This window comes from Numenius arquata, chromosome 20 (assembly GCF_964106895.1).
Source record: "Numenius arquata chromosome 20, bNumArq3.hap1.1, whole genome shotgun sequence".
Taxonomy (NCBI): Eukaryota; Metazoa; Chordata; class Aves; order Charadriiformes; family Scolopacidae; genus Numenius; species Numenius arquata.
Window position 1 is genome coordinate 1,398,781 of NC_133595.1, and position 26,038 is coordinate 1,424,818.

At 54.3% G+C, this 26,038-nt stretch overlaps 1 protein-coding gene across 1 annotated transcript in view; it reads left to right on the forward strand.

Moving 5' to 3' along the window:
- The first annotated feature begins 3,113 nt into the window (after positions 1-3,113).
- Positions 3,114-26,038, forward strand: part of PLEKHM2 (pleckstrin homology and RUN domain containing M2) — a 28,969-nt gene continuing 6,044 nt past the window's right edge. Inside the window, exons 1-9 of the mRNA XM_074161686.1 lie at positions 3,114-3,173; positions 15,694-15,800; positions 15,950-16,059; positions 17,697-17,796; positions 18,336-18,423; positions 18,906-19,092; positions 21,169-21,228; positions 23,819-24,053; positions 25,181-25,954. Of these exons, the coding sequence (XP_074017787.1) occupies positions 3,114-3,173; positions 15,694-15,800; positions 15,950-16,059; positions 17,697-17,796; positions 18,336-18,423; positions 18,906-19,092; positions 21,169-21,228; positions 23,819-24,053; positions 25,181-25,954 (1,721 nt within the window). The remainder of the gene's footprint in view (positions 3,174-15,693; positions 15,801-15,949; positions 16,060-17,696; positions 17,797-18,335; positions 18,424-18,905; positions 19,093-21,168; positions 21,229-23,818; positions 24,054-25,180; positions 25,955-26,038) is intronic.

Consider the following 26,038-nt stretch of genomic DNA (forward strand, 5'->3'; position numbering starts at 1 on the left):
ACCAAAACACTTGTGCCTGGCTGTGGAAATGGAGGTGTGCTCGCAGGCCTGCATGTTGGTCGTGAGATGCAGGGCTCGCTGTTTTCTTATCCTGATAAACCTGTGGTTTTTTTCTTTGGTTTTTTTTTTCCAAATACTAAATTTTTTCTTCCCTAAATCTATACCGCTACCTCCTAAAATGTTTCTTGGGTCACTTTAATTTCCTTCCGGATCACTGGCAACCGTATCGAAGTGCCCTACGACTGCACTACATGATGAGGTGTGTATCTTAGGAGGATGCTATCTTGCACTTAACTCGCTTTGCTGCAGGAGCCGAGACACACCTCAGTGACTCAGTCTGGCCTTCCTTGCTCTCCTCACGGCTCCTCTCTGTGGGTAAGGTTCTTCATGCTACCTTCCAGCTGGAAATATCGCACAAAATATTTTATATATTTTTATATCGTGCCCTAAAGAGTTAAAAAATCTCTCGGGAGGAGAGTAGGAAGCAGACTAGCATGTGGTGGGAGCGGGATGGTGCTTCCTGAGCCTGTCCAGGGAGAATGGGAGCTGTCTTTAAATGCTGGGAGCAGGAAATTTTCCATGTAAATCCATAATTGCGTGGTGGGTGCTATAAGGGATTACAACCAACTCATTTTACTTGCAGTAAAGCAGGGACTTGGGGCATTCAAAACATCCAGGAGAACAGTTGGAGGCTGGGAAGTCTGGCGAACCATGGGATTATACAGGGGTATATGTGGGGCTGCCTCTAGTGCAACAAAGAACACAAACAGATGCCCTTACCTGCTGGCTGGTGCTGTATGGCTTGTTTTCTTTATAACCCGAGCGTGTTTTAAATCCTAAAATTCACTAGTAAGCTCAAAAACAGTGCATTGGATCTGTTGTGCTGCTTTAAAAGGGCTGACTTTGGCTTGTTGCTCTCCCCAGTCACTTCTTGGGGATCAGGCTTAAATATTTCATGCTCAGTAGTTGTGTGTGCACTTTAGTGGGGTGGTTTCCCTCTCATGCCCCCCCCAGCTCAGCAGGGGAGCTTTTTACCTTCTTCCCCAGGCGCCGAGACAAGTGCGGATCCTTGTTGGGCTCTCACTCAACGCAATGCTTCTGCTTCATTGGTGGGGAGCTGAGAAAAGAAGAGGAGTTTTATGGTTTGGCTCGGTTTTAACCCAAGCACTAAGGAGCTGCGCTCTCTTCCCTTCCCTTCCCTTCCCTGGGAGTTTCTCCCGTGGTTTCCGAAGCTGTTAAACTGGCTGGGCCGTTCCTGCCACTGCGGGGAAGGAGCAGGCTCAGCCCGGCGTGTTTTCTCCATCCCAGTCCCTGCTCAGCTCGTCCCTTCCCTGCCAGGAGGATACTCGGGGAGGAAGGGGTGGGAATGGCGCAGGGAACGGGCTCCTTGCCGGCTTTTCCTTTTTTAATTGCTTTTACTTTCGGTTCCATTTTCAGTTGTCGGGGTTGGGCGTTTCAAGGGTGACAAGCCAGCCCCGAGGGACAGCCCCATCAGGGCCTTTCACCTGAATCTCAGGAGAAAGGTTTAATATTAATTTTATCTTTTATTTCTCCAACTCTCACCTCAGCGCAGCCTCTGCACCGACTCCCAGCTCCGTCCTGTGATGGCGAGTGGGGCTTCTATTATTTTTTTTTAAGGATCTTTTCCCAGTGATGGAGGTTTCAGCACCACTTTTCTGGCCCATTTCTGGCTCCCAGGTGCCATGGAACCAAGCCCACGGACCTCAGCAGAGAGACGGGTCTCCCCTGTTCATCTTGGGGCAGCTAAAGCCCTGGGGGGGGGGTGTGCTGTGTGGACTCCCCCATTTTTCCCTCATGCCACTGAATATTTCTCTTTCCTTTAAGGCTGGCCCCTGCCAGCTCCCCAAAGGGCAGCAAAGCTGCGGGCTGGGCCCTGGCTAGGAGGGCTGGGGGGCTGGTGGCCACTTCGTCTGGTGTCCCCAAAGTGGGGTCTGCTGACCCCCCTGTGTGTCCTCTCAAGGGACACCCAGCACCATCCACCCCTCGTGCCCCCTCAGGGGGCTGTGAGGGACCCAACACCATCTTCCCTCTTCCCCCTCACATCACCTCACTGTGCCCAACACCACCTCCCCTCGTGTCCCCTCAGTGAGTCATGAAGGACGCAACACCATCTCCCCTCACTGAACCCTGAGGGCTGAGAAGGACCCAATGCCATCTCCCCACATGTCCCCTCACTGTGCCAACAGTCCCCTCAACTGGGTCATGAGGGATCCAGTGCCATCCACCCTCATCCTCCTCATGTCCCCTCACTGTCCCCAATGCAGTCTCTCCTCACGTCCCTTCCCTGTGCCCAATGCCATCTCACCTCATGTTCCCTCAGTGGGGCATGAGGGAGCCAGCGCCATCTCTCCTCACATTCCCTCATTGAGCCCAGGGCCATGAGGGACCTAACACCATCTCCCCTCATGTTCCCTCACTGGGTCATGAAGGACCCAGCGTCATCTCCCTTCACATCCCCTTCATGTCCCTTCACTGTCCCCAATGCCATCTCCCCTCAAGTCCCCTCACCAAGCCCAGGGCCGTGAGGGACCCAGTGCCATGTCCCCTCATCCCCCTCATGTCCCCTCACTGTCCCCAGCGCCATCTCCCCTCACGCCCCCTCACTGCCTCATGAGGGACCCAGCGCCATGTCCCCCGCGCCCCGCCGCCTCCGTGAAGGACCCGCGGGCGCCATTAGCGGCGGCCCGCCGGGGCGGTCCCCGGTGCCGGCTGCCGGGGGCGGGCATCGCCGTTCCCCTCCCTCCCTCCGTCCCTCCCGCCTGACCTCAGTTCCTGGCGGAGCGCGGCGCCTGTCACGAGTGAGGCTCCGCTCCGCTCCCTCCTCCCCACGGGGCCCCGTTCGCCTCCGCGCCCGCCGCGGGGGGCCCCGGCGCGGCCATGGAGCGCTGAGCGCCGGCGGAGGCCGCCACCCCGCAGCCGGCGGGCCGGGCCGGGGCCGGGCCGGGGCAGCCGGCAGGACGGAGCCGGCCGGCGGGGGGCGGCGGGGCGGCGAGCGGGCCCGGCGGGCGGGCCGGCACTCGGCCTCCGCCGGGCGGGCGAGGCGGCGGGCGGCGGCGGCGGCGGCGGCAACGGCGGGCGGAGGCGCCGCCGCCATGGAGCCGGCAGAGGTGAAGGACCGCATCCTGGAGAACATCTCCCTCTCCGTCAAGAAGGTGGGCGGCGGGGGGGGCGGTGTGGGGCCGGGGTGGCCCTGGAGACAACCCCGTCCTCAGCTCGGGCTGGGGTGTGGGGCTGGGGACCCCCTGTGCCGGGGCCGTGGGACTGAGGACGGCCCTGGGGACACCCCTGTGCTGGGGCTGCGAGGCAGGGGACAACCCTGGGGACCCCCATGTGCCGGGTCCGTGGGGCTGGGGACAGCCCTAGGACAGCCCTGGAGACCCCCTTGTGCCAGGGCCATGGGGTAGGGGACAGCCCTAGGACAGTCCTGAGGTGTCCCTGGGGACTGTCCTCTGCTTCTGGGTGGGGGACACTCCTGGGGACCCGCCAGACACACATCACGACCGGACATGTGGGGCCGAAGGACAGTCCCTAGGGACATCCCACTCCTCCCCAGGCTAGGGGGCTGGGAACGTCCCGGGGACACTGGGGGAGTCTCTGGGACAGGAGTGTGGGGTCAAGGACACCCGCCATCTCCTCTGCCAGAGGCAGGGGACACCTTTAGGCATTCCTCTGCGCAGGTTTGGGGGTGTTCCTAGTGACCCCTTGTGCTGGGGCTGTGAGGTTGGAGCCATCCTTGTTGCTGGTGCCTTGGGACGCCCCAGAGGCACCCCTGGGGGTGAGGGGTCTCCCCCTGGCCCACCCTGCCAAAGGGACACTGCCAGGGTCACCCCCAGGAACCTCCGTCTCAGCTGGTTGGGATATACTGGGGTTATCCCTGGGGGTTCCCCCTTTTCAAGGAGTTTCTTTCTCCCGTGGACGGGACTGGGGGGATCCTGGTGGGACCCCTTTTCCTGGGGCTGTACGAGGAGGGGATCTGGACGAGTCCAGCCTGAAACCCTCTTTGGAGAGGCCTTCCTTCCAGGCAGGGGCATGGCAGGGGTTGGCTGTGCCCTGGTCTGAGCCCTCTAAAGAAGGGCTCTGAAGACACGTGCCGTCATACCTCGTCTCTCACCTTGTTGTTCTGCTTGCCCCTCATTTCTCCTGCCCCTTGGCATCTGCTGCTGGTGAGAGCGTTTCTTAAAGCCCGTCCCTTTGGTGGGACTGTCTCCGTGCTGGCACAAAGGGCACCAGGACGCTGGAGTCTGGTCACAGGAGTGAGCTGTAATGACGTGCTGGAAGTTTTGGGTTGGGCCACATGTCCTGCCTGGTGCCCGTGGGAGCTCCAGCTGTGCCTGAGAAAGAACACCAACTCTGTTTGAGGAGGTAAAGGGAATCTTAGTCCAGTTTTCATCCCAAGTTTGGGGGAAAGGAGGCTTTGCGGACTTGCTGACATCTCTCCAGCTATTTGGTTTCTGCTGCCTTATGGAGTAGGAAATTTCCTGTGGTCTGCAATGTGTCCTGACACTGGTTCATTCCTGAAAACTTGTCTTACGAAGACCATCACAAGCGAATTCCCAGCACTATTAAGGAATGGATGGCTTGGTATCACCTCTGGGACGTAGGATGGACGTGCAAACCTTCCCAGCCTTTCTTTTTTCTTCCATGGGTGACCCTGTGCTCTGGTCTCTCACCGTTCTGTCCTCTAAAAATTAAGGATATTCTTTTATCTACCTGGAAATCAGTGGATGTTGAGCCGTCTCCAAGCTCTGTTACAACACTCTGCAGCGCTACTGCCTCAGTTTCCCCGTATGTATGAGGATTTACTACTTCCCCACAGGATTTGTTGGACATAATTTATTTGTGTTTGGAAAATCCTCAGAGGATCCCTGTTGGAAATGCTATAAAATCAAAGTGATGGCTATTTTAATTATTATCGTACTTGAACAGGAGTCCTCAGCTCCAGCTCTGCCAACGCACCTCTGTCTTGACTTGCCTCGATCTCTGCCGACTCCTGTCCTGGTCCAGCAGCAAAGAGGGATTTGGGGAATTATCACTCCTGCCCTGTTCAGCTGGGAGCAAGGAAACTCGGGGCAACGTAGGAATCTCCGTGAAGCTTCAGGATGATGGATTTAGCGATACCATCCCAGCGAAACCAAACTCAGCTGCATGGCCCAAGTCCAGCGCTGGCACATCCCCGCTTTTTACCACTGGGATGCAGTTCTCCTTCTTCTTCATCGCTCCTTTTCAGCTGTGGAGCTGCTAATTTTTCCTGGCGCTTCCCTGTCCGACTTCGTCCCTCAAATCCCTGATATTTCTCTTTTTCTCTGTGTTGGTGGGCAAAGGTGGTAGATCAGGGGAGCAGGTACACTCGTCCCACACCCTGCCTGCGCGCTGGGAAATCCTGCTCTCCTTCATCCTCCTCGGGGTCCCTCTTGAGTAACTCCCTGGCGCTGGGATTGTGTCATGGGGCGCGGAGGAGTTTTCCAAGTCTCTCGCCTCTGATTTCAAAAGCTTCCTAGCTGCGTAGGTTGCTCGCTCCTTACTTTTGCCATCGTCGCAGGTTTGAGTTGTAGAGCAGAGGGTTTGGGGTGATGTGCACACCCCTCCACACCACACCACTTTTTCAGTCAGATGATGATCATTGGTTTTCTTTCCTCAGCTTCAGACCCAAAGAGGAGTTTGTGGACTCTCAGCAGTCCGTGCACTGCAAGTCAGACGTTAGACTGAAGATGACCAGGACTAAACTCCACCTTGAGCCTGGGTAAACTGGGACAAGCCACCACTGAAGGCTGAGGTACCTGGTTACAATTTGAGTAGCAGCAGCAGAAAAAAATGCCTTATTTTCACCCAGTGGCCCAGGGAAAACCATCCAGGTGCTTGTCAGCTTCCCTCTGCCTCAGATGGGGAAGGCAGTGGGCAGCAGCAGAGCCCTGAGCAGGGTTTGTGCCACGGAGACCTGTGGCTGTGACTTTGCCTGGCTGTGACTTCAGTTTCTCCAGGGTGCTTCTGAATTTCGGGGGGGGGGGGGGGAGGGTGGGCTGGTCAGAACACAAGCAGTGAGTAAATGCCGTACAAATCAACAGCAAAACCAGTGCTTCAGATCCAAGTGAACCCCTCAAGCCTCAGTGAACAGGACTGTTTCCCTCTCATTTTCCTAGAAATATACGAGGGATGGGGCACCGCTAGAAAAGGCAGGGATGCAAACCTGCTCGGAGAGGGTAATTACAAGCCCGTGGGTTTCTCTGTGTGATACCCAAGTGCCAGATCTGGACCGTTCACATCCTTCACCCTTATCTCAGAGATCAGCGGTAGCTTTGCCACTGACTGCAGAGGCGTGAGATCAGGCCTCAGCTGCAGAGAGAGAGGCAGAACATCTGATTTAGACACCCAATAAATTGTCCCCTGCAGCTGGAGAGGTGTCAAGAGGTTGGTGGCTTCAGGAGAGATCGGGAGAGCTCAGCAGTAGGGAGCTGGGTCCTTGCTTCAATCCAAGCACACCTCCAAGGGAACTGGGAGCGCAGTGTGGATTTCCCATCTGCAGTTTGTCCTCTCGGGGAGATATAAATTAATTCCGAGGGCAGTGCTTTCTGCTCTGGTTACGTGGACAGCGTGATGCTACGGAGCTCGTTGCTTCTGTCTTGTGACCATTTCTTTTCCCTTTTCCCATCCAGTGCTCCCTCACCCTGTTTTCTGCTGAGGGCTGTGCTCCAGCCCAAATTACTGTGCAAATTGATGCCTAACCCTTTTTTTTTTAAAGAATTAGGGCTTTATTGAGGCAGAAGGCTGGAGATGGGCCTCAGCGTGCATTCGCTTTCTGTGTATCCTCTCCCAGCAGGGTGCTGACCCTTCTTCACTCAAGTGCTTGTTTTCTTCTAGGAGATATGACTGTGCGTGCCAGCAGCGGGATGAGAACTGCCTCCTGGTGCCTCCCTGTTGAACCCTTGCTGTGATAAGCACACTAGAAGTGCCCACAGCTTCATATCTGTCCTTGGCCAACCATCTCCTGGTAGCTAAGAGCTGTCACAGGTGACCTGGTCCATGCTGAAGATGGTAGTGTAGATGTTTTGGATTCTCTTATTGGATTTCCATGCCCTCCTGGACATGGCAGTGGGTTCAGGAGAGATTTATTGCTGTCCTGCTTGGGATTAGGTGGTGAAAAGGCAAAGTCCTTAACAGTGCTCTTTGTTGGCAATTCCAGGTGCTAAACTTAAAATCGGAAAAGAAATCAGAATGCAAGATTTTGGGACTCTTCTCTGTTTTTCAGGCTTTCCCACTGGCTTTGAAGGACACAAATTCTCATGAACCCTAGAGCAGCTGATCCTTGGTGCATGTCAATCAGGTGGAGCAATGGTTTTTTGCTGATGTTGCAGGAGTTCTTGCCAAAAGCTCTGGCTCTGCTCCGTTTATGCATGACTTTGGGAAGGTTTCCACTTTCCCCATGGTGAATTAATGCTGTGCCTTTTCTGCTTGTCTCTGGATCAGCTTTTCAGCCCTGTACCAGTGAAATTCCTTTGCAGTTCCCCTGGTTCTGCGTTGCAACATCTCTGATCCTCCCACATGGTGAGGGAGGGTAGATTTGGGGGATGGCTTAGTGTCCCCATGTCCTGGAGAGAAGCAGGTAGCACTGGAGCGGAGCATCCCTCTTCAAATAATGGAGAGAATGTGCTCATCTCCCCCTGGGTGGATTTATTTAGCCCAGTTGTCGTGACATGGAGGTAGCAGTTCTGGAGATGTGAAAATAGGCAAATTGTGACTTGCTTTCTGCTTCCTGTTGAGGGGCACCTCGCCGGCTCTAAGACCACAGCGATTTTTTCTCTCTGGCAGAGTATTTCTTCTCGCTCATGTTTGCTCCAGGCCATGTCTGCTGTCGGTGTGGGGAGCGCGCAGCAAGGATTGACATCGCTCCTGTTGGCAGTCCTGCCCCTTTGCCACGTGTCCCAGGGTCACCAGCCACCAGACTACAGGGCCACCAGAAGCCCGTGGCTGAAGCCAGCAGCAATTTTTGGAGCTTGTAAGTCCACCGTGAAGACACAAGGGTTGCTCAGGTGCTCTTAAGAAGTCTACAAACTCTCGCAGCTCCGACACTGCGTATTTCGGTGGCCCTCTAAGGGCTTTGCCACCGTTTGGCAAGCGAGCAAAGCCGTTTGTGGTTCTGCTGAGAGTGCAGCAGTGTGTTTCTTGGGTTACTTGAGTATGTCACGGTTTATCTCTTTTCAAATTCCTCATGCCACATCCTGACACAGGTCTGACGATGATTTGAGGTTCGTCGTCTCCAGTTGCAAGGGGATTGGATTCTGATATTGTCTCTTTATATCCAGAAGAGGTGTTTCTCAAACCCAGCTCTGGATCTGCCATTAGGCAAGGCTATTTGTCTTGGCTTTTTGGGGAGAAAAAAGTCTCATTTCTTCTGCCACTAACTCCCATTTCACTGGGAGAGCAGCTGGTTTAGGAGCACGAATTGCAACAGTGGGTTTTGTATGAGAGGCTGAAGCGATGCCTCTCTGCCTCTGATTGCACAATTCCGGTGCCTGTGGAGTGATTTCAGCTTTCCCTGTTCCTGATATCCTCGTCCAAGAGGAGAAACAGAAATAACTGTGGGCCAGAGGACTTGGTCGATGGGGAGGGATCCAAAGCCGGCGTGTGAGTAAGCGGCAGCTCCCTGGGAGAGCAGCATTCCCGAGACTTGCAGGGCACAAGAACCCTGAGGTCGCTTGTTTTGGTGTGTTTACCAGCCAAACTTGGGTTTTTGTTTTTTTTCATTTCCCGTGAAATCTGTTTATTTCTCTTGTGCCAAGCATGTGACTTTTCCCTCTGCCTTCAGTGAGCGCAGGGATCCTGTCCCGCAGCAGCCAGCTCCGTGCCCGTCCCCTGCTCTCTGCGCTCTGCTCGCCGTGGCAGAGGAACGGGATGCTCCCCACGACCTGCAAGGTGTCACCACTGGGAAAAAAAATCCTGTCCTTGGCTGAGCCCCGCACAGCTCCAGCCTGCTCCAAGGTTTGCTGCTTGGAAATCATGAAGGAAAGCCCTGGAAAAGCCTTCGGGGTGCGGGAGCTGACGAGTGTACGTCTCCCACGAGGCGACAGCTTTGCTGGGGCTGGATTGCAAAAGCTTCAGAACTCTGCGTTTCCAGCCACGGAGCATCTTTGCTGTGGGTTTCAGCTTCACCTCTTTCAGGCTCCTGTCTCCGCACATCATGAGCGTGCTTCGTTTCTCTCCAGGCTGTTCCACCATCCGTTTGTGGTGCCTTCAACGTGCAGATGGATTTCATCGGGAAAGCCCACGAGACCCAGGCGAGGTGTACTGCATGTGGGATGGGAAGCTGGATGCTGAGGCTGGTGCTGGTTTGGAAGCTTGTTGTAAGAAATGTTGAGTCAGATCATGTTTGTAACCTCCAAAACATCCTGCTTGAGCTGAAGTTTCAGGGGGTTGTGTTCTTCAAGCGTACAAGAGAGAATAACACCCCTACCTTGAAATTCAGCCTGCTTTTGTGGGTGGTATGGAAGACTAGGGGTCTTCCAGGCAGAGTGGTTCAGCCTCCTCTTTATCCATTTGCCACTGAATGTCTGCACTCCCCTGAGCAGGTATGAGAGTGCTAGTTGCTTATTTATCTTCTTAGCTGTCTATCCTGTCCCTTCCCATTGCCTCTTCCCTTGGGATTGAGCTGTCGTCGTCTGCATGGGACAAGTTCAGTCACCTGCCACCTTGTTTTGGTGCTCCCTGGAGCTCCAGCCTTGCTCCGGAGGGTGCTGAGCTCTGGGTGCAGCCCCAGACTGAGTGCCAAGACCCAGAGCTGCCTTCTTAATCAGCATTTTTTTTTTAATCGCCTTCTTAGACAGCTTTGCAAACTGCTCACAGGAAACCATGTGGGTTTGCTCTTGCTGCAGAGGGTTATTCTGGCTGTGCCGTCCAGTAGGTGACATGCCACCATGCTCGTCCAGTCATGCAGCAAGTGCTGGGAGCAGGTTTGGGAAGGGATTTGAGGCTAGCAAAGGGGTGGCATCTCCAGCTGCCTGCCTGGATAGCTCATGAAATACTGCCCTCAAAGAAAAACACCTACTTGGTAGCTTGGAAAAGGTCTTTCCAGCCTCTGGGGAAGACGGGGAGAGGGCAGGAATTGAGGCAGAAAAAAGGCTTCTGCAGTTTCTGTCATGTTTTGACTGTTCACTTGCTGCTTGATGGCACTGCTTTTGTTTTGCATTCCTGCAGCTGGGGAAAACCGCTCGCAGTCCATGTGCTTTGGGTGAGAAAAGCGGGTTTCGAAGCACCTCTTTCCTTCCCCGAGCGCTGTGGCTACGGAGCCGGAGGAATGGAAAGGGTGCCCGAGTGGGCTCTCTGCTTTCCTTTGGCCGTGTTTGTCCTGCCAGGGAAATACCAAACAGAACAAGGGAAATGAACTCGGTGCTGGAAAGCTGTTAGCGAAACATCTGCGGGCCAGACTTACGGAGAGGAGAGGGAGACTCGGTTGGGTTGTGGCCAGCCGTGAACAGGTCAGGGGCCTTGTTTCAATATTTCAATAAGCTTGTGGAAATACTGGAGAGATTTCAAAGGAGAGCCACAAGAATGATTAGGTTTGGTGAATGGACTTTAAAGCACGCCTGCCCCGATTGTTTTTTGGCATCTCTTGCAACACAGCAAAGGAGCCTGGAGAGCTTCACGCTCGTTGAGAACTGGTGCGATTAGCAGGCTATAAAATTGTGCAAGGAATATCCTTTCTGGTGCGTGCCGGAGTGGGGTGTGGTGTATCGCTCCAAAAAAAAAATTCAACTCGTGATTGATAAACAGCAATTAAACCCACCTTCTCCTCCACGGGGACGAGGTGTGATTGTTGGGAGCCCAAACCCAGTGTTCCCCCCCGTGCAAACCAGCTCTCGTTGGAGAAACTCCCTTCTGCTCTGCTTTCTTCTCGAGTGTGTTGAACTCACCACCCTCGAGTGTTTGGGCTCTTGTCACCAGTTCACCGAAGGGGGTTTTGTCCCACGCTGTCACAACGCCGGTGCTCAGGCCCAGTCGGGGCTGCAGTGGCCTCGGTGGATGGCGGGGATGCCTTCTGTGAGCCAACGGCGCTTATTTTGGCCACAGGAATGTCTATAAATAGCCCTGGGTCAGGCCTGGAGGCGTTCACCGTGCCCCACACAAGTCCTCCATCCGAGCCAGCCTTCTGGTGTTGGAGCACAGAGGAGACGAGCATCTCTCCAGAAAATCCGGAGATGACCAATGTCGCATTCAGTTAATGGTTTTGGGTTTTTTTTGACCTTATTGCTTTCCTCCTTCCTGACTTTTCCCCAGCTCCAGCCCGTCTCACTGCCCAGATATGTCAGGGAGCTGCTTTGTCAATGCTTCACAGAGTTTGGTCACCACCTCCCAAACAGGTCCGTCTGCGACGCCGTGATTAGGGAGAGGTTGGTTTCAAATTATTCATTTGTGTCTTATAGCAATTGACAGGAGAGAAGTAAACACTCCATACAAACACCATTTTTTCAGGGCAGCGTCACATCGCTCCTGCCTGTGCTGCGTGATCAGTGTCGGGTGCTGGGACCATCCATGGTCTGTGCCTCTGCCCTAAGACGCTTGTGGTTTCCTACAGAAACCACAATTCCTACCTAAAAATCTGTCGGAATTGTTGTTTCCGTAGGTGGATCCTGGAGCATGCCAGCGGGGCCTTTGGGAAATGATGCAACTGGATTTTATTCTCCAGCTGGGAAAGCTATTTCATCCTACTTTTCCTCCGTGGTGTGTCTTCACCCTTCTCCCCAAGCTGAAAACGCCTCCCCATCGGCTTTTGCAAGTCTCAGCCTTTTGTCACCCTCGCCGTAGGGATGACTCCACCCAGGAGATCCCAAGGCTCGTTCCGTCTTGTTTCCTTCCTGGACACGTGGTAGTTTGGTGGGGATTCACCTCTTTTGGGAGCTTCTTGTGCTCCGGCAAGCCCTGCATGTCCTGTGCTCGGGGCTGTAAGCCCTTGGCCATGTTTATTTTGTAGAGATCATGGAAATAGCACCATCCTTTGACACAGCATGATTTCCCCCTGTGCTTGGCGTTGGTGAGGTCCCACCTCGAGGGCTGTGTCCAGTTTTGGGCCCCTCATGATAAGAAAGACGTCGAGGGGCTGGAGCGGGTCCAGAGAAGGGCAACGGAGCTGGCGAGGGGTCTGGAGCACAAGTCTTGTGAGGAGCAGCTGAGGGAGCTGGGGGTGTTCAGCCTGGAGAAAAGGAGGCTGAGGGGAGACCTTCTCGCTCTCTGCAACTCCCTGAAAGGAGGGTGTAGCCAGGGGGGGTCGGTCTCTTCTCCCAAGGAACAGGCCATGGGACAAGAGGAAACGGCCTCAAGTTGCACCAGGGGAGGTTTAGGAGGGATATTGGGAAAAATTTCTTCACCAAAAGAGTTATGAAGCCTTGGAATGGGCTGCCCAGGGCAGTGGTGGAGTCACCATCCCTGGAGGGATTTAAAAGCTGGGCAGACGTGGTGCTGAGGGACACAGGTCAGTGGTGGGTTTGGCAGTGTTATGTTGATGGTAAACTCGATGATCTGAAAAGTCCCTTCAACCTCAACAATTCTATTATTCTATGAGCTGGGTAGGAGCGAGCTGTTGATGCTCTGCCCGGTGACCGACAGTTCCTAAACTGTGACCGGGAGCGCCTGAATCCAAATCCAAAACTGCTGAGTGTGCATTTCCCACTCGCAGTGTCCCACGTGCGCGGGGCTGGCGTGGCCCTCGTGACTCTGAGCAAGGCACAGTCACAGCAGCTCGTCCTCTGGCTCTTGACGTTGCAGAGGGGCAGAACTGAGCCTTTTGGGAATAGGTTTCTGGACATCGCTATGGGGCTGGGTTTTCCAGCAGCCTCCCCAGGATGGGGGTGAAATGCAGGGGTGACTGGTTTGTGTGGGGCAGGAGGCTGCGTGCTCCCTGCAGAGCAGCGAAAAGTAACACCAAGCCTTAATATAACACAGAATAAGCCTTTTAAAACTTGGATCCCTCCGTGGGGGGAAGATTTGACTTTTCTAGGGAAGAGAAATCTGTTTTTCAGAAATTCCCTGGTGCTTCTCGCTGTTTGGAGATGCTGAGATGAGACAACCGCTGTGTGCTAAGGGTTTGCATCTTCTGATGGTGGGAGCAGGTCGGTCCGTGTAACAACAGAGAGGGTTGGGAGCTGTGAACTGGCTGCAGGAAGGACTGTAACAAAGACCTAACTTATTTTTGGAGAAGGAAGGAAAGAAAAAAGAGGAAATGCTTCTCTTTGCTCATCTCTTTGGCTGCCCAGGCCTGGAGTCTCTCTGTCACGGGGAATTCCTCCAGTCAGTGACACAGATGGGCTCCAAATTCCCCCCAAGATGACCTCCCCGAGTGCAGAGCTGGCTGAGTGGCTCCTTGGTTTCAGTGGTACGCTGAGGTAGGGCCTGGTTATTTTTGTTTTCCCCTACCTGTCGCCCACAGCTGCGTTTCCTCAAGCCAGCACAGAGCCTGCAGCACAGAACCCCTCCTCCGAGGGCACCCCAGGCTCTCTGCAGAGGCAACAGCCTCGCTGGGATAAGTTGGGAATTTCTGCCTTCAAATCCTGTCTCACGTCCTATTTCATTTTCCCCAAAATGGGGTATTTTAGTGATCTCCAGACAGGTCTTGGAGAGCATCACCTGTAGCTCTGTCTGTCCATCCTTTGAGGGATGTGACTCTATATTTCTTCCTCTAGTGTCCTCGCTGCAGGAGTGAGCTTAAAACACAGGTAGCTCCTGAAATATTTCTTGAATAATGGGATTTTCAGGGCATTCTCCTCCCTGCTTGGGTCTGGGCTGCCTGTTAATAGTGCAAATCTTCTGGCTCAGCTTCTCCCCAGAAATGGGTAAGAGCTGCTGAGCTGAAATGCTTTGGATCTCACTTGGGTGTTGTGAAAAAGTCTGTGCGTGGCTGGAGCACCCGTGGGTGGCTCTGCAAACAAAGCATTATTGCATATTTCCTTCCCCGGGGGATTTACCTTCTTGACTAGACGGGACAGGGACAGGCTGAGCTGCGCTTTGAGATCAGATGAGGGAATTTGGCCGCAATTCTTTGGGCTCAGCAGTTCTTTCCCATGTAAGGGCTGGGACCTGCTCCATGCAGGAACACGCTTGCCTCTCCCGTCTTACCTAAGAGCTCCGGAGAGAGTCCAGGTCTTCAAACCATGGGGTGCTGGAGCCAGATATATCCTTATTTTTAAGAGGGTTGTTGGGAGCAGTTCCCCAGCGGCCGTGAGGTTCTCTGTCCCCCTTGATAACTTTCACATTGAGACTGGATGATTTTCTAAAGGCGATTCTCCGGCTCCAGTAATAATTCAGGAGGAGAAACCAGTTTCTGGGAACAGCTCAGACTCGACAGGCGCAAATGGTTTTGGTTTTTTAAAAATCTACTGTCCAACCGGTGAGGTTTCGCAGAGACCTGTTGTGTCACCAAAATAATGTACACAGGGATGATGTGTTGTGGCTCAGCTTGTCGCCAGCCAGAGCAAATAAACGTGGCCTATTCAGCTGAGATTACATCCCGGGTGAGTAATCTCCCTCCCTGAATGCCAAGTATGTGTGAGACGGGGACCTAAATAGATCTGTAAGCTCTGGGGGCAGGAGGAGACCAGTGGGTCAGCTGGGAAGGGATAGAGGATTTGGGTCCAAGGGGATTTCTAGGATTTCTAGCTGGTTTTGCAGAAGCAGAACAGCAATTTATGCTGCGTGGAGCCTCCGAGGGCTGTTGTCAGCAGAGCGTGGGGCCAGCGCCGACTTCAGAGCTAACTTTGTGTCTGCGAACGGGTTAACTGAGGATGAGTCAAACTGTCCTGATTTTTGAGAGAGCGGCAGCTCCGTGACGTGGCGCGTCGTAGCGATGTAGCCTCACCCCAGCAGGGGCAAACGACTCGGGATTAATTGAGCTGCCTTAGTCCCGTACGCACGTGCCTCCGTCCGTATCTGCGCTGCCCTCTACACCCCCAGAGTCCCTGCTGCCGTGCAGCCAGGCCAGCCATGCCAGCCCCTCTTTGAAAGTCTGGGGAAGCTCTCAGCCGCCTGGCATCAATACCCAGCATCGCAGTGGTTATGGGAGCTGTCTGTAACAGGAAAACCTCTGTCTCTTCCCGGGATGCTGAAACCGCGCTGAGAATTTGCACAGGTTTAGCACAGATCCCATGTGCTGCAAGAATGAGGTTCCTGGACTCGGAGCATCTTTTATACCTGGAAACAACATCTCTCCCCTGCCAGCGTTTCCCAGGGCAAGACTCAGACTGAGGAGGGGACTCCTCATGGCAGAGCCAGAAACAGAGCCCAGAGCTCTGATTTATTTCTGTTCTGAACTGCTTTGCAATGGCTGCACTGCTGCAGGGGAGCCACCAAAACCCCGCTGCAGTGCTGGCTGTAAAGGAGGAGGAGGAGGCCGTGCAGCCCAGCCCGCCTGCTCAGCGAACAGGGAAGTTGGTTCTGCAGCTGCGGCCACGCTGCTGGCGTGTCTCTGAAAAGCGCACGAATCTTTGTGGGTGAGGTTCTCCCTGTGAGTTATTGCCTTTAGGGTACTCTTAAAACCAATTGCTACACCCTGTAAGTAACCTGCATCAAGGCTTAACAATCCGAGAGATTAAAAAAAGCTATTTAATGCTGGCTGTGAGTGTCTTGGTATCTCTATCCGCCTCCTCAGTGGGCTGTAGAAGGGTATTTCAGCCATCCCACCTCTTATTTTCACAGCTGCAGAGCTACTTTGCCGCCTGTGAAGACGAGACGCCGGCCATCAGAAACCATGACAAGGTTCTGCAGCGCCTCTGTGAACATCTGGACCACGCTCTGCTCTATGGGTAAGCGTGGAGCCTGCCCCTGGGCCGCTGGGGTGCTTTTCACCATGCTTTGATGTGGCCTCGGCATGGGCCAGCTGTTTAGGCAGTAATTGGGATGGAGATAACGATGCCCATGCTTAACCTTTCTCTGGACTTCTTTCTTCTTACAGCCTGCAAGATCTTTCCTCGGGCTACTGGGTGCTGGTGGTTCACTTCACCCGCCGGGAAGCCGTCAAACAGATAGAGGTGCTTCAACACGTGGCCACCAACTTGGGACGCAGTGAGTATTGGCAGCCGCTGCCCCGGCTCTGAGGGCAAACCTCCGTTTGGGGACAGCTGGCAGGAGGCCCGGGCAGGTTGTTGCTGGCCACGTGGCCAAGGGCTGGGGCTTCAGACAGGCTGAGGGAGCCAGTGGGCTACTCTTTGCTGAGGGTGGCTTGTTTTGCTCAGGCCAAGGAGGTGGGAGTCCTGCCGTAACGGCTCTAGAAATAATTGCACCGTGTCTCAGGATGGGTTGTTGGGTCAAAGACACAGCCCTGCTTCTGCTGCCCTGAAACCAAAGCCATCTGCTGGGTTCTGCTCCGGGAAGGGTTTCTGGCAGATGGGAGGCATCACCTCTCATGCCAGAACAGATTCACAGAATGATATGGGGTTGGAAGGGACCTCTGGAGATTGCCCAGTCCAACCCCCTGCCAGAGCAGGGTCACCCAGAGCAGGTCCCACAGGAACGTGTCCAGGGGGGTTTGAATGTCTCCAGAGAAGAAGACTCCACCACCTCTCTGGGCAGCCTCTGCCAGGGCTCTGCCACCCTCACAGCAAAGAAGTTCCTCCTCATGTTGAGATGGAATTTCCCATGTTCAAGTTTGTGCCCGTTCCCTCTTGTCCTGTCCCTGGGCACCACTGGAAAAAGACTGGCCCCATCTCTTGACACCTGCCCTTTAGCTATTGCTCAGCATCGATGAAATTCCCTCTCAGTCTGCTCTTCTCCAGGCCGAACAGCCCCAGCTCCCTCAGCCTTTCCTCAGCAGAGAGATGCTCCAGTCCCTCATCATCTTCACAGTCTCCACTGTCCCCTCTCCAGCTGTTCCCTGTCCTTCTGGAACTGGGGAGCCCAAACTGGTCCCAGTGCTCCAGATGTGGCCTCCCCAGGGCAGAGCAGAGGGGGAGGATGACCTCCCTTCACCTGCTGGTCACACTCTTCCTCATGCACCCCAGGAGACCATTGGCCTTCTTGGCCACAAGGGCACGTTGCTGGCTTGTGGGCAACTTGTTGTCCACCAGGACTCCCGGGTCTCTCTCTGCAGAGCTGCTCTCCAGCAGGTCAGCCCCATCCTGTGTAACGTCTCACTGTAGCTGTCGTTTGCCCGATGCTGCGAGTTGTCTGTAGCGGATGTTTGGGACCATCAAGACCGTTTTTGACGCAGGACAGTGCCCAGAGGCCTCCTCTCTGCCTGATTACCCCACCACCCCTCGTCTCCCAAGCCCCGTACCGGTGAGAGCGGAGCTGAGCGCAGACCCCGCCGTCACCTCTCTCTGCACCACGATTTGTGTAATACCTCACATTGCGCCTACGCTGATTCAGAGCGATTCTCCCTCCGTCTCTCCTGTCTCCCGATTCCTGCTGGGAATGCCACAGGGCTCCCATCTTGCCGGAGAGACACAGTTGTGTGTCTGCTTCTCAACTGGCTACCACGCAGTCTCTTATTCTTATTCCCACTCCGAATCACAAATCCGCCTCATCGTCTCCCACTGGCATTTTTCCCCACAGATTTCCCCAAGGGTCAGTTGCTCCCCTGAAATGATACAAATAAGAATGAACGATCTGACATGTTTTAACCGATTCGGGATTATTTCCGGGCTCACTTCGCTTCTCTGGTGTTTCCCCACAGATAAATCTCTCTGCTGCTTGCTTTTCAGGCCGGGCATGGCTGTACCTCGCCCTCAACGAAAACTCCTTGGAGAGTTATTTGAGGCTGTTCCAGGAGAACCTAAGCCTGTTGCACAAGTACTACGTCAAGTGAGTGTCCCAGCTCGTTCTCGTTTGGGCACTGGTTGGCATCCGTTCCTGTCAGAAGCAGGCCCTAATTTGCCAGTGGGGAGCGAGCAGTGGATCAGGATCTGACCTTTCCTTGTGGGTTTTGCAGAGGTTTCACATGATTAATTTGAAGGTTCTGTATGTGGGCACGCTGTCCTATTTGAGGGCTTTTATGCATCTCTCGCAGTTAACTGCTGTTACTCCCAGTCCCAGATGCAGCCTTTATATTCTTCGGTGTTCTCCAAGAAGCTGCTGAGCTCTTGTCCGGGGACCCAGCTCTGGTGGACACCTGGAAATCTGGCTGTAGCTTGGTTCAGGGGCAGCACATAGTTCTCTGAGCCACATACATCTGCCCTTAAGCTTTGCCATTGCTCTTAAGAAGAAGAAAACAGCAGGCTGACAGCTCTGAGGCTTTTATGTGGCAGCTCAGAGACAGGCCACCAAGAAAACAGAAGGGCTCTTGTAGCTCTTTCTTCTCTTTCCCGCGTCTCTAAAGCTCTGCTGTTTTATCCGCGCTGCAGGAACGCCTTGGTTTGCAGTCACGATCATCTGACCTTGTTCTTAACGCTGGTGTCCGGGCTGGAGTTCATCCGCTTCGACTTGGATCTGGTGAGTGTTTCTCTTGGAGCAGGGAAGGTCCTGGGTGTCAGAAGTCCCACCGCTTGGTCCAGGCTGTACCTTCTTGTTGGTCTTCAGCTGAAAATGTGAAGCTGCCGCTTTTAGGCTGGGAAAGGCTCTAGGCTGGGATCTCTGGAGATCCAGCAATGGGAATTATTCCTGTTACTCAGTTATTCCCCTGCACTGTTTGGAAGAGGATCGAGGCAGTTGTGGGGACACCAGCTGTGGGGCAGGTTGGTGGGGATGAAGGAGTTGAGCTCTGCAAGCACAATACAAAATGCTGGCGTCCCTCCAGGTAAACACAAAGCCACTGGCTAAACCTCGGTGTCACGGTGGAGCCGCTGGATTTCCTCTGAAAGGTGCAGAAATGGACAGTGGGAAGAGGTTGAAGGACAGCCCCATCGTTTGGACTGTGCTAATAACTGTGTGTGGTGACTCAGAGCCTGACTCACCCCACGCTCTCCTCTCTGCAGGACGCTCCTTACCTGGATCTGGCTCCCTACATGCCCGATTACTACAAACCTCAGTACCTGCTAGACTTTGAAGACCGCCTGCCCAGCTCCCTGCACGGCTCGGACAGCCTGTCCCTCAACTCCTTCAACTCGGTCACCTCCACCAACCTGGAGTGGGATGACAGCGCCATCGCTCCCTCCAGTGAAGGTCAGTGGTTTTTTGGGGATGGGTGCAGTCAGGGCTCCCACATTGCCTCCGGCTGAGCTGCTGGAGCGGGCCAGACGCCGAATGAGGTAGCAAATGATGGGCTGGAAGAGAGCAAAGCAAGAAACCCAGCAGTTAGGCTGTGAGCCTTTCCTGTCTTGCCCTGGGAGGTGCTGGAATTTAAGCTGTGGACATCCCCTTTGCTTCAGACCAGGAGAGAAGGACTTTCCCTTCTAGTCACCGCAGGCCACATTTCCATCCTGGGGGGGTGTGTTTTAGCGAAAACGTGAGAAATCTCCCCATGGAGTGAAAATCATGTCTATCTGAATGTGGCTTCCAGTTCAGAGCAGGTACTCAGGGCGGCAAAGGACCTTTCTTAACTGCTTATTTTGCAGTCCAGAGCCCCACGTACACTGGAAGTCGTGGGGAGTAGTTTCCAGAGTCTTTCCTCCGTGTCTGCAGTCTGAGGGAAGGTGGTCTCGGAGGTGCTGGTTTTATCTCTTTATGCATCCTAACTTGAGCAGCCTGATGAGGTGTTGTCCTCACCCCGTCACCTCTGTCAGAGAGGGCTGGTGGTGGTCCTGGTGAACCGAGAAGACACGTGCCTTTTGCCTGCCCCCTTAACCCGCTTCGGGCTGGAGCAGGGAGCCCTTAAGCCGCACGAAGCGTGTTCACGTGAAGGAACAGTTTTGCTGCTGCTGTTCCTAATCCCAGATAAGTTGGCCCTGTTCCTTTTTTGATGTCAGTTTGAACAAAATGAGATGAGGGGATTCCGGAGTAGGTGGGGTGATGTGTGCCATTAATTGGGTGCAGTGAATTCAGATGGGTTCCCTCTGAGACAAGGGTCTGCCGGTTGCCTTTTATGTGCAAGATAGAAACCGCAGACATGAAAAATGCTGAGAAGGAGCAGCCTGGGATGGGAATTAGCATCGTTTTAGCCAAGGACTTTGAAGCACAGCACTGTTTGGGGCTCATCCACGACGTCTGTGCTTGTGCTGTAAGTGTGAAAGGGTTTGCTTTCGGGCACTGGCTTATGCCAAACCTCCAGCATCCCAGGTAAGTTGGAGACAGCACGAGGAACGTAGCAATGAAAGTCACAGGAGGAAGCTCCTCTGTCCCCAGAGGTCTGGCATAAGAAGACGTTTCAGCGTATCCTGCACCCCTTTGGATTCCTGTTCCTCGCTCAGCAGAACCTGCCTTGGTGCCAGCACAAGTCCTGCCTGTCCCTGCTGACTGGGCAAGGGGTGTCACTTGGGTTTGGCCACAGACCTCCAGCTCATCTGGTGGATGGAAGCTTAATGATCGAGAGAAGAGGGGTTTGCAGTAGAGATCCAAGGGATTTTGGAGCTAGATTTTGGGTTTGGCATTGTCACACGCTGTTCCATGTGTCCAGGCAGCAGCTGTAATCTGTGTCTCAGTTTCCCTGCACACAGAGGGGTTGGGTGCTGGTGTAGGAAGTGCTGTCCCGCGTTGTGGGACCAGGATGGTGGAGGATTCCCGACCAGGAATTGTCTCTGTTCCTCTGACGTGGAGGAATTTAACTTCAGTAACTATTTCACTGCTCGTCATTTCAACAGGAGCCTCTCGCTGCCCCGGGAGTGTAGGTGAAGCTGGGGGTTTTAGGATCAGAGAACAAGTTTTTACCTTTAATCAGACCCCTGGCTTTGCAAACATTAATGAGTCAAACATCACAGTATCTCTGGGAGGTAAGTGTGAAGTGGGGAAACTGAGGCACAGAGGGTATCCCTAATTAGGTACATGACACCAACCATTCATCTGGTTTGGCTTTCCAGCAGCTCCCATAAAGGGGCCTTCATCCTTCCCTGGTCCCACTGTAGTTTCCGTAACGCAGACATCCAGCAGGAACCACCATTAGTGCAGCTGGTTTCCATTTGCATCCATGTTCCCTAACTGTTTTCTCATGCGTTTCAGATACCTGTGGAAGATTGTTTTGTTTCTATCCTTTCCCATCTCCCTCCCCAAAATCCCCCTTCACACTCTCCCCTGTGTCCCCCCCCCCCCACCTCCCTCCCCACTACTTGTATTTCTAATCCTGAGTTTTATCCCTCGTTTTTGTAGATTATGATTTTGGAGATGTCTTTCCAGCAATGCAGACCATGCCCAGCAGAGACTGGGAAGGTGGGACATACTCATCTCTGTTGCACCATTTTGTTTTTCCTCTCTGCATTGCTGCCACGTCGAGCTTGCTGCATGCTCCCCCCCCTTCGTCCCTTTAACAGCCGACCACCCCATCTCGATGGAATTCGGTAGAGGCAGAAAGGAGCGGAAAAGATCCCCCCCCAAGGTGTGGGAGGTTGGGCGTCTCGTTTGTGAGACCACGTGCGAAGCTTTCCCTGGCTCGTTCTCCTGGCCGTTAATCCCGGAGTGGAGGGACGTTTTCCTGCCTCTGACGATGCCTCCCGTGTCTTCTAGAGGTGTCTGCCCGTAGCAAATGTGAGGCTGGAGTTTCGAGTGAGGTTCTGTGGCTGCTCGATACGTTACGGCCGGTATTGATAAAGGAGCCTTTTTCCCAGGTTATAAAATAAAAGGTGTAAAATCTCCGCTGTCCTAAAGCTGCAGGCAGGGATCAGCGGCCGTCCCAAAGGAACATGACCTGATTTTACAGACCTTACGCTGTAAATTCCCTCTTTGGGGTAAGGCATGCAGGGTGCTGATTGAAAAACCCATCCACCTTCACTGATTTCCTGAAAGCACTAGAAATTTCTGCTTTTTTTTATTATTTTTTATTTGGGGCCTTTTGCCAGGGATTAATTTGGGAGGTTTTGGGTTTTTTTTTCCCTGGACCCTGCTCTCCTGTGTCAAAAAATCTCTCTTGAAGCCACAACATCCAGCACATTGCTCTGCTCAGTTTGGGTCACCGCACTTCTTTTTTTTTTTTTTTTTTTTTAATTTTATTTTACCACTTCTAAAACCAACTTGTTGGCGATGTCTGGCCTTCACGGTCAGGAGCACGTGCTCATTTTAGAGGAACTTGTTCTCCTTCCTCCCCGTGCAGTCCCTGTGCGTATCCTTTGCACGTCACAGGAGTAAGGGATCTCTTGGTTTTACCCCCGGAGGAAAAACACCCACGCTCTGTCCTTTGCAGCTAAAAGCTGGATGGAGCCTTGGGTCCGAATTGCCTGAATATTGGGGGAAATTCTGCCTGAATTCCATGTGGATGGCTCTACGCCTCTAACACGCTCCCTCTCGTCTTCTCTCTCACCCCACGTGCAACGATGCTCACAGAGATGGTTTAACGCCCCGCTGAAGCCCGAGTGTGTGCCCAGAGAGAACAAACCACGTTTCCAAACCCAACACCCAGCGAGAACGTAACCCTGGGTGTTAGGTGCGGGCTGGGAGAAGCCACGGGGCGTGAGGGGCAAATCCCTCTGGTTTTCGGAGGCGTGCGCAGCTCCAGGGTGATCCAGCCGGAACAGCTCCGGTTACTGTGTGCTGAGCAAACCTCAGCCCTGGCAAACCTTCCATCCTACCCCCCCCTGCCAGGTCAACTTAGTGATGCCTCCCTGGCTGTTTGTACGCAGAGCAGGAGGTAACGTTGAGGCACTGAAAGTTCCCCGTTTTCAGTGGACGCTTTTGGGGAAGAATTTTGGACAAAGTTTGTTTTGTCTCAACAGAACTCGCAGGGTTTAGGCAAAAGAAGTGATGTTCGTTTTGATGATACAGGCTAGAAGCCTGGGGCTGAAATAGCTTTTAAACGTTTTGTCTTCCCTTTAATGTAGACATTAAAAATCTCCCTGATTTACTTCCCCTGATGGAGTTCTCACCCCCCGCGCTGCGGGGCAGGCCCTTCAGTGGGAACAAAGCAGCCTTCTGAAGCCGGCCATCACAAAACTGCCTTTATTAGACTTCTATAAGAGGTTTTATTTTCCTCCTCATAAACCTACGCCCCCCCGAATCAGTCGGCCAGGGCTGGGATTTCCTTTGGAAGGGATGTCCCTGCCGAGCAAGAGGTTTCCAGCTGGCTTTGGGAATGGAGGGCGCTGGAGAAGAGAAGGGCGTGGGGTAACCTTCCTTTAACCGTGACTCTGTGGATGGATAACTCCGAGCATGACTCCTGTAGCCCTTCTCTGCTGCTCCTTTTCCCTCTGAAGACTAACACGGGCCGAGCCAGTTGTGCTACGACCTGTCTGTGCTCCCTGCTGTCCTTGGACCCCGGTGAATGCTGTGTGTCCCCCCCCGTGTGTGTGTCACACAAGCTGAGAAAAGCAGCTGGCTCCGTTTCTGCCCTTCTACCCGAGCGAGCATCTTCCTAAGACCCCGTCACAGGGCAGCAGCGGCAATGGGGGGCAGCAGCCCCGGTACCTCGCTGGCATCTCGCTAAGGAGAACCATGGCCCCGAGACCCCCTCGAGTTCCTTCCCAAGGATGCTATTTCTGAATCCAGCTGTGGATTCCGAGCTGGAATGACCGAGCTGGGTGACCGAGCTGTTCTTTCCAGGCGTTGCCTAAATTGCAGCGGGTTCAAAATGCAAGAGCGATGCTGGGTCACACGGTGGCCTCTCTGTCCCTCCTCGTGAAGAGCCTGCTGCCCGCAGCGATCTCTGAATGGCCCCATGGCACTCTGCCAGTGGCTGGGATGGTGTCACTTGCCAGCAGTACGGTGACCGTGTAGTGCCCCGATCCCCCCCTGCGCCCAGCTTTGCTTGAGTTGACTCGATCCAGGTGCCGGAGCCGACGTAAATCCTGCCCTTCCCTTCTTGTCTTTGCAGATGGAGACCTCACGGACACACTCAGCTGCCCGCGCTCCACCGCCTCGGAGGCCAATGGCAGCAAGGCCTCGGTGAAGAGCCCCACGCAGCGCTACAACCCCTTCAACGAGGAGAAAGCCGACGTGCCATCCTCCACCGAGACCACGCCGGTGCACTCGGCTTCCCAGGAGAAGGCAGAAGCCACCCCTGAAGGAACAGACCAGTCCGAGAGCTGCACAGAGCTGGAGGTCATCAGGTAGGGACAGAGCTGCCTGGCCTGGAAATGTGCTCCTGAGTGTCATCTGTCACCAGAGGCTGATGATGTGCCAACACTTCTAGCCCAATGTAGCCTTTATACCACCATGAGAAAGGGGTTTTACACCTCCAGACACCAACTGGTGCTCGGTAGGTGTCAACAGAGCTGGTCCCTTGAGTCTGTAGGGCTACAGCTTGGCTCGATGTAAACACCTTTGCCTGAGAGTCTGTATTGGAGAGCTCAGAGGAAGCCCTGGGCTTTTTTTTTTTGACGCTTTCTCCAGCTGGTGGCAGGTTTGCAGCACCTCTGGGCCTCAGATCTTCTCTCTCCTCCTTCCTCTTCTTTGTCAATGAGCTGTGGCTAAACCTGTTGAGGGAGATGCCTCTGCAGACCTGCTGGCCTGCATTTGACTCTTGCAGAGGAGATCCCCAGGGGTCCCTTGGAGCCCTTAAACCCAGACAAAGAGCTCAAGGCTCTGTCTGCTCACACCCAGGGTGGGGGCACCCCAAAACCAGCCCAGCAGGCCCAAGCTCTGCTCTTGCACCCTGATTTTCCTGGGAGGTGCGGAGGAGCTGGGTTGTGTCGCTCCCCACTCTCTGGCAGACACGTGGGAAGGAGAGCACCACGCTCACTTCCCAAAAAAGAGTGGCCTGGGTCTGTTTGGGTGCTATGGGGGGTGCTTCCGCAGCCACCATCCCCGTGTGCTCCAGCCCGCATCTCCCTCTTCTGGCAGCCAGGGACATGGCATTCCCACCTCCTCTTGAAACCTTCTCCCATCATGCTCTCAAGAGAGGGATTTCTCCCACCTCACTTCAGCTCCACATCCGTTTGTGAGCCCCTTTGTGGCCAAAGGAAGCCCAAGATGCTGTGTCTCGCAGCCGATGCCTCTATTCTTTTTTGAATAAGAAGGAAACGGTGTCCATACCCTGCTTTTCTTGTGACGGCTGGCACAGAGACGGGGCCTCTTCGTGGGCACACACTGGGCGATGTTCTTGATACGAGGATTTCTCTGCAATAGGGAAAATTGCAGAGGAAGGTTGTTGGGGAAGGGTGGGACCCCTCTCTATTTTGGAAAAGTCTAAGCATGTGCAGATGAGTGACGTCTCCATTGGTCTCTCACCATGCAGGTTAGCCAAGAAGAAGAAAACAGGCAAGAAGAAGAAAGCAAAGCCTGAGGAGCCGGTGAACACCCCTGCGCCCATGGAGCCCCAGCAGGTCAGCGGCGATAGCGGCGTGAACGGGCTGAGCGACAGAGAGGACCCACAGAGAGACGATGATCCTGCTGCCCCGGCTGGTGAGCCGAGCCCAGGCAGGCAGGAGGAGGGTCGGGAGCGCTCTGCCCTCAGCCAGCTGGCTTTACACATCCCCGAGATGAAGGACACGTCCATGGAGAGCCTGGGGCAGCCCCTCAGCAAGGTGATGGACAGGCTTAACGGGCAGCTGGACCCCGGAGGCTGGAATGCCCCTCACGAGCCCCCCGGGCAGTCCTTTCGGACTGGCACGCCAGGGGAGACCCCGGATGGATCGTCCTCTGGCGACTTTAGTGAGGGGATTTCAGCCCCCATGGACTTCTACCGCTTTACCGTCGAGAGTCCAAACGCTGCTGCACCAGGTGGTGGCCACCATGACTCTCCAGGGCCTGGCCAACCGCCACATGTTTCTGGTAGCCCTGAGGCTCCTGAAGAAGAAGAAAGCAGAGAGGGAGAGGCAGTTGGAGCAGTAGAGGAGGCTGGAGGGGCGAGTGATGAGCCCCAAACTGGCCAGACGGAAACGGCCAACCCCCAGGCTCTCCATGAGCCCAAGAAGGAGCAGCCCAGCCCTTCCCTGAGCAGCGCCGAGGACTCTGGTGTGGAGGAAGGTCAGGGCAGCCCTTCGGAGCTGACCCATCCCTCCGAATTCAGGTGAGGCTGGGTTTGCTCAGCAGGGAGAGTGTCTTCCAAACAATCTTGAGCTCAAGCTGGTACTTCTCCCATTGTCCTTGGTTT